We start from the raw sequence: 8,062 nt of genomic DNA on the forward strand, positions 1-8,062 counted from the left end.
CTTTACACAATTGATATATGTATGGATTGTGATAAGAGCTGTATGAGCCCCTAATAAAACGATTTTAAAAAAAAGAAAGAAAATAGAATTTTCCCACAAATGTTATGAAGTTCCCTGTATTAGATGGCCATCAGTTAAAAGCTAGAAACATTTCAAGACATAGACTTTATTATTCCTTTTCATCCTAACTTGTAAAAGACCAAAACATTTCCTGTGAAAGGAAAAAAAGGTAAAAAGTAAGAACATGCTTTAGTTTTAGTAAGGAAAGTACTTTTCTTATACCACTCATGGTGAGTCAAATATCAAGTCAGTAACTTTCCCAGGGCAGAAAAAGGCAAAATTTGAGATTGTTTGTTAATAATAACAGATACATTTTGCACCATTTGCCTTCGAAAAAGCAGGCTATTGACACATGCTCTACACTGTTTCAAATAGATGGTATAAAAGAACAGATAGAATTTTCTTTTGTGTGAATACCAATAGGAAACTACTTTTAGCAAAGACATTCACACCACCAAGCTTAGGGCATGCTGGTGGTAAAAGCTCATGGAATGCAGCATTTATAGCCAGCCATCAAGTTTTCCCTTCAAAAACACTATAAAAATACTTTCAAGTGATGTGGCAGAAAAACTGGGATGAAAAAAAACTTTAAGGAAAGAAGAAGCATTCACAAAAATTTTCTTTAATCTTTCACATTTACAAATAAAAATGTTAAAGAAAAATCATGCATTCTCTGAAATCTTGAAAAATTCAATTTTGGTCTCATTGTATTTTAAGTTATATTTTATCCTCTTTATATGTTGGCCAAGGACCAAAACTCACAGCCTGAGGGTCAGTTCAGACTCGTGGTGACCCCATGGAGGGTGGGTTTCCAAGAGTGTAAATCTTGACAGCAACAGACAGCCTCAGCTCAATAAAATCAAACAAAACCCACTCCTCCCGTTGAACAGATTCTGACTGATAGCCACCATCCCAACTCAGGGCCACCCAATGTCACAGAGAACTGCGTCATAGGGTTTCCAAGGGTGTAGATCTTTATGGAACCAGTCTGCTTCATCTTTCGCTCATTGAGCAGCTAGTAGGTTCGAATCAACAAATTTTTGGTCGGCAACCGAAACTTTCATCAGTGCACCACCAGAGTTCCTGCGCTCAGTTAACTTGTCTTGAATTTTCATTTAGGGCATTACCAAACACAATGTGAATCTTTTACAAATTCACATCTCAGTTTTTAGGACATTTCCAAGAATTTATAACTTTAATTATGTCAAATATTTCCACTGTATCCATAAATCATCAAATGCCCCAAAAGTAGAGTGCTATTGTTAGGCATGACCTTGAGTCAATTCCAACTCACTGAGACCCTCCAGGATAAAGAACTGCACGATAAGGTTTCTTAGGCTGAAATCTTTAGCGGAAGGTTCCCAGGTGGTACAGTGGGTAAGCACTTAGTTGCTGAAAAAAGGTTGGTGGATCAAACTCGGCAGTCACTCCTTAGGAGAAAGATGTGCCAGGCTTCCCCTGTAAAGCTCAAGGCCTTGAAATCCTATGGTGCAGTCTACCTGGCCCTACAGAGTCAGAATTACTAACGCCCCAGCTATGCATGAGGTGTTTGTTTTTTTTCAGCTTTAGAGAAGCAGAATACTGTCTTTTCTCTTGCAGAATGGCTGGTGGGTTCAAAAGGATGGCCATCCGGTTAGCAGTGGAGTGCTTTAACCATTGTGCCAGAGTTCCTTAAGAATGTTACTACTTTACTTTTAAGCAGGCAGGCCTCAGAGCCAAGTTGCCATGGTGGACTCCCAGCTCTGCTTCATATTTGCTATGTGACCCTCGTTAAGTTCCTTTACTTCCCAAAGCCTCACATTTTTCTTAGCTCTAAAATAAGCATTACAATGCCAATAACTCATTGAATTGGGTTGCTATCAACAATGAATGAATGAATGAATGAATGAATACAGAGAGCTCAAAACAGAGCCTGGCCCACAGTGGGTATAAATTAGTCAGAATTTTATTGTTATTAGGTTTGGGCTGTAGGAATCAATAAGTAATAAACATAAGGCACTAAGCACTGTTGTCTAGTAGTACATTAAGAGTTCCGAATCGATTTGACTAATAAGTCTTACTCCCTTTCACTTTTTCTATTAAATTTAGAAGAGAATCCAGTAAATGTACAGAAACTAAATTAACATACATTATAAATACACATAATATATATTAACACATCTAACTATGCATCAATTAAAAATATTAACAAAATTAACAGATAAACATAAAAGAGAGCCAACCTTTCAAAATGGCATGACTTACCAGACATTAAGAAAATCCACTCTAAAACCACCTTTAACTAGAGCTTAGATTAAAAATATAAAATAAATGAAATATTTATAACTGGGGAAACTGCTTTCAAAAGATTTGTAAGTAGGTCCAAGGTTAATATTTAATATTATTCAAAGAGCTGCTATGCACAATACTGTTCTTTCAACCAGACAGTTCCACAGAACAGCCATAAATTTAATCTCAAAAGGTGCACTGATTCTAATCTCAATTTAAAAGACATTTTCAGCTAATAGGTATCAATACTTAGATTATAATCTCACGTAAATTGAGAGACTTTACATCATTTCTTACCACTAGCCTTTCAGCGGGAGAAAGATGAAGCTTTCTACTACCCTAAAGAGCTAGTCTCAGAAATCCACAGGGGCAGCTCTATCCTATCTGACCTATAAAGTAGCTGTGAGTCAGTATTGACTCAATGAGTTTTTTAGTTGGTTTAAGTACTCATTTTACACAAAGGAAAACCTCAGAAGTGAAAAGAAATGGCCTTACACAGGACCACCATTTAAGGTTGTGCAGTTTGTTGGGGCACATCTAAGGAGGCACACTCACACTGTAAACGTCATAATTTGTATGTTTATTATGATGCTTTCTGCACAAGGGGGGTTTATGGATTACTGATGGCCTTGGCTCCATGGATCACAGAGTAAAAACAAACAAACAAAAATTTTAATTTGTGGGTAACACAAATAAGCATCTCTTGTTCTCCAGAGATTTGGCTGCCTTTTTTTTTTTTTGCCATAATAACCCAGAATACTACCCAGGAAAACCCATAGTATACCAGGTGAAAAAAATACTTAGGACATTTTTCCAATGTGAAAGACAAGTCTTCACAAGACAGTTGGCTTAAAGGCAAAAGCTTCTCTTTAATAATAATCTTAAAACAGGCTTATCTTCCTTTACAAACGTGGTGATTTCCTGCTTTTGTTTTAATTTGTGTGAAGATTATACTTTGAATGTAAAATGCAAGATTCCCACTTTTTAACAGTAATGTGTTATGTCCTTAAAAAAAAGAAAGAAAACCTAACATTCTCCCGTTTCTTGTTTGTTGGAGTAAGAGAAGTGAGGTAGTTCAGTAGAAATACACGAAGAGCCAAAATACACGAATGGCTGGCTGAGCCACGTCTGGCAAAGCTTTTTGAAGACCCTCAGCACTCCTATCTTCCTTAGTTACTATGATTTACTCATGGGAATCTGGGCTAGCAATGAGACTGATGGGACACACATACAAAGAAATCATTCATCTTTATATCATTAGTAGTAGTATCTAGTACAGTGCAAAGTACATAGTAATTATTGGTTGGCAGAAGGAAACCAAAAGCAAATGATATGTCAATTTTAAGGACAAAAATAATAAAATTCAACCAGATTGTAATCAATTATAAATTTCAAGTGTTTTTTTTTTTTGGGGGGGGGGGGAGTCTATGTATAATTTAGACCGTACAGTATATGTCATTCTCCTTATTCTTGCAATATCTCTGCAATCACTCAGATGCCATGATGCACAAACGACCTCAGATCCAAAACTTTCCAAAATAGACTGTGGTTTAAACTTGAGAGCAAAGCTACTGAAAGTGTGGCCCATGGACTTGTGCCAACATTGCCTTTAATGGTCAGCTATGAGTTAATAAGGAAATTCAAAGTAAGTATTTTAGAATGTAATTGATAATGTAATTTATGTCTACTATATCTAATAAGAAAAAGGTAAGCTTTATATCTTTTTGTAGATTTCATTTTTCTAGTGATTCATTTTTATTCTCTTTTACAAAAGTACCAGTAAGTACCAGTGTGCAAAAGACTGCAGATTAAAAAATATGAGCTTCATCATACACAGCTGGGGTCCACTCAATTGCTGAAGAAACCCAATTCTCATTGAGACCTTTTCAAACTTTCACTACTTTCAGTTACTGTGCTCATAAATGTGGTGGTGATGATCAAAACGTTAAGAAAACACGAGCACTACAACTTAAAGTTTTTCACTTTGTCTTCACAAGTTTTGGCGAATCAATATCCTATTTTGAGAAATATTACTAAGACACATTTAAGGCTCTAACCCCTGTTGATTCTCAATAAATTCAAGTTGTGTAAGACACCACTATATACTATTTATCCAAAAACAGTGGACCCTTAATGAAATGAGCTGTGGAGGGCCAAAATTTCCAGTGTACAACTCGCAACTCTTGATTCTCAATATCAGTGTGCCCCATAAAAAGCAAGAGACATAACTCATTCAGAACTATGCGTATTCACAGAAAGCAGCAAAGATATAAAAACTTAGAACTCCCCATTATCCATGTATCTAAACTCTACTTTATCAAACTCGAAATAAGGAAATCATTAGAAAAAAAGAAAGAGGGGGGGAAAAAAACCCAAATCCTAAGTTATTGTACTCTACAGTAACTAGCAATAACGTGACTTCACCTTTAACTTCCTTTTCATAGACCTGCCTCAGAATGATTACCTTTGCTTTGAGAAGGCAAACAAGGTGACAAGTTAGCAAGTGAAAAGTCCTGAAGCAAAATGCAGCTCTTAATCCTCAAAAACCCAAACTTCAACATATGAAGATCATACCACCTTAAAAATACATTATTTTACTTGGATATAGCCTACATTTCTAAATAACCAGTGCTGACACAAAGTGTAAACAATGTCCTACCTAACAAGATTTTGCAACCTAATTTTCCTAAATTCATCTGTAAAAAACCTTTAACACCTGTAACATACGCAGCTTAAGCATCATTTCCTTACAACTGATGTAATGCAAAACAAAAACTCATCAAAATAATTAGGCAACATGAGGTTAATATTATAAATACAATATACTCCCCAAACTGGGGAGAATTCTAAGGCAAATGTGGGCCTTTATCTACTCAACAATAGCAATGGTACATTCTAAAACAAGCCCAAAGTTATATTTTAAAGATTAAACCAGATCAATACGTGATACTGAAAAGCACATCATCCTCAAGTATACAAAGAAAACGCTTTTACCCTAACTTTGACTTATACATTACACTTAATTTAGCTATTCCAAAGTTGAACTATTTAGCATACTGATGGCTACAGCTGCACTTTTATTCCATCATGTCAATCAGAAATCTAAATATATCCTAAGTTTAGAATAAACTCTCCCCTAGAAGACATATTGTAATGTGTTATTCGATTTTTGGAATGATTCTCATTTGTGTGGTATAAACAAATGTAAGGCAGATCCTGCTGAAATCTTTCCCAATTTTCATCAGAAAGGAAATGTTGATAAAAGGTCTTTTTCCCCCCTATGAGTTGTGAAAGGAAATTATAGCTATCTGTGTAGGATTCTCCTGTGAAAGGCTCTATGAAAGCATTCACACATACAATGTAAAAATAAAGAGAGCAACTGGGCTTTCATTTTAGTGGCACTCAAAAAATTAAAGGAGAGAAAAAAAATACTAGAATCCTTCTATCCTGAAATGGCAGTGTTTGTTTAAATCTACCTTTAGGAGTAATTTAATTGTGTCAATATTGACAGTAAAATATTGGCTATAGTGAACATGAGATGTGTTCTCCTCTTCAGTAGAATGGGAACCTTTTGATCCTTTCAAATTTTAAAAGGTTACATTATAAATCAAATGACAAGACAACCACTTGCCTACTAAAATGACACTTCTCCACCTCCCCTGACTTCAAAAGTCATCAAGAGCTTGTAAGAATTTTAAGGCAAGTTACCACCTCAAATTGAGTGCAACTTTTTGCCCAAGAGCACATGAGAAAATCAATGTATTTCCCAAAACATTACTAGTTGGTAAATACGGCTCACCCCTGAAACCATCAGAAAGCGGTCCCCCAAATCCTTATTACTGGGCTAGCAAATCCTCTCCGACATAAGCGTGGGGAAAAGCTATGAAAAGGTTCACGGAGTGCACTAGGGGAAAAAAAGAATCCCCTTCCACCTTTCTAGTCGCACTCAAATTTCTCCCTGTAGTGCAATGCAAGTCCGGCCTCACTTTTCTAAAACCAGAGAAATGAGGTGCTTCCGGAAACTTAATGGAAGGCTGACCATCAAGCTCTCGCAAGGCCAAAATAAAGGGGGAGAGGCTCCCTTTCATTAGTCATCATTCATAAACGTTAACAAGCTGTTAGATACTAAAAAAACCTCATTCCTGGGATCAGAAGAGTCATCTCTTCCTCTCTGAAGAGGTGGGGTGGGGGAAAGGGTGCTCCGTCTCCAATCCGGATCGAAGGTCCGGTGTCTGAATTTTCACTTTCCAGGGGAGAACGTCGGCGTCGCTTTCTCAGGGTCATTCATTTGCAAGGCTCCACTTCGGGCCGCCGATTCTGGCCGTACCTCGAGACGGTTACTAGGATTTCCGCTCGGGGGCTGTGCACTAACCCAAGCGCTCCACTGCCCGCCCGCCCGCCGGGCGGGGGCAGATCCAGGCGCGCACGCCGGACTCCCCGGCGCGCACGCCGTCCCGGTCCCCGCGACGGGCTCGGTCAGCGAGGGCAGGGTGAAGCGGTTCGCACGCACCGCTGCGCGACTGTCCCGGGCCCTCTTTTAAACCCCCCCACATCGCCTTACCTTGGATGACATGCTCGGGTGAGATGGTCTTCTTTTCCGATTTGTTGCAGATCTCATTGGCTTCGGACGATATTAGGTGAATGAATTCGGTGCAGCAGTTCACCACCAGCTCCCGGGCATCGTTGGCCACCCGGACGTTGGGCAGAGTCTCTTTGATCATCTTATTGATAGCAGCTCTGGGGATGGTGAGATCGTCGTCGTTGCCAGACGAGGAAGCCATCGTACATTCCACGCGCGCGCCCGCCCGCCCGCCCGACTTTTAAAAACTCCCCGGTCGGGGTCCACTGCTCCACGGAGACGTCTCAAAAGGCCGCCCTCGGCGAGGGACCCAGCGGGGCGCTCGGAGGAGGGTGCAGAAGAACACGGGGAAGAGGGGCTGGCGCGGACCCCACCGGGCGGGGAACACCGCGTGTCTGAGCTTTCGGGCGAGGAGGGGAGGGAAGTTGGAGAGCTGAGGATTTTAGGGGCAGCCCTGCCTGGGTCGAGACGGGAAAAGGTTGGCGTGGTCCGGAAATTTGAGCGGCGGAGGAACCACCTTCGTGTCTCCTTAGAGGGGCGGGAGCTGTCGCCTAACCGGTCCCCAAAGGGGCCCGAGCAGAGTTAGACGCAGGGCACTGGCGTCGCCGCGGTACCACACCGACTCCCAGCGGGCTCGGCTCTACAGAGCCAGCGCTCGAGCCGCCGCCGCCGCCCCCGCCAGCAGCCGTTGCCGCCGCCTCGGCCAAACCATCCTTCAGATGCCCGCGCTGCCGCCTCACAACATGTCGGCCGCTGTAGGAACTGTGGGGGCCGCCTGGGAACGAATACGGACTGAGTCGGGCACTGAGGGAGCCGCAGTGGCAGCCGCCGTGGCAGTTTATCCCGAACGCAGGTCGGAGAAGCCGGAGCGGCGGCAACGGCGGCCCCTCCAGAGGCCAAAGAAGAAGGTTTGCTGGGAGCGACTCCCGACAGCCCTTGCGCCGCCGGAAGTCTCGGCTCTCACTCGTTCCCCCGCCCCCACTGGACCGACTTCCGGGTGTGGCTGCCACCCTTCCCCCACTCGCGCCAGCGGGAATCACGCGTCCTGGAGGAGCTTCCGCCCTTCCTGGGAGCGCGCGGCCTGGGATCCCGCACCTTTCACGTGGCCGAAGCCGTGGCGCTTGATTCCTCCAGGATCAGGGCTGACTGGAGTTC

The 8,062-nt window shown here is 41.8% G+C and overlaps 1 protein-coding gene across 1 annotated transcript in view; it reads right to left on the minus strand.

The window, feature by feature from the left end:
* The window catches only part of DR1 (down-regulator of transcription 1), a 30,889-nt gene extending 23,087 nt beyond the window's left edge, over positions 1 to 7,802 (minus strand). Inside the window, exon 1 of the mRNA XM_004699255.3 lies at positions 6,890 to 7,802. Coding sequence (XP_004699312.1) covers positions 6,890 to 7,109 — 220 coding nt within the window. The 5' untranslated portion in view covers positions 7,110 to 7,802. The remainder of the gene's footprint in view (positions 1 to 6,889) is intronic.
* Between the last annotated feature and the right edge of the window lie 260 nt (positions 7,803 to 8,062).

The sequence above is a fragment of the Echinops telfairi genome, unplaced genomic scaffold, assembly GCF_000313985.2.
Source record: "Echinops telfairi isolate 266 unplaced genomic scaffold, ASM31398v2 ScPeMD7_443;HRSCAF=831, whole genome shotgun sequence".
NCBI classification, from domain to species: Eukaryota; Metazoa; Chordata; class Mammalia; order Afrosoricida; family Tenrecidae; genus Echinops; species Echinops telfairi.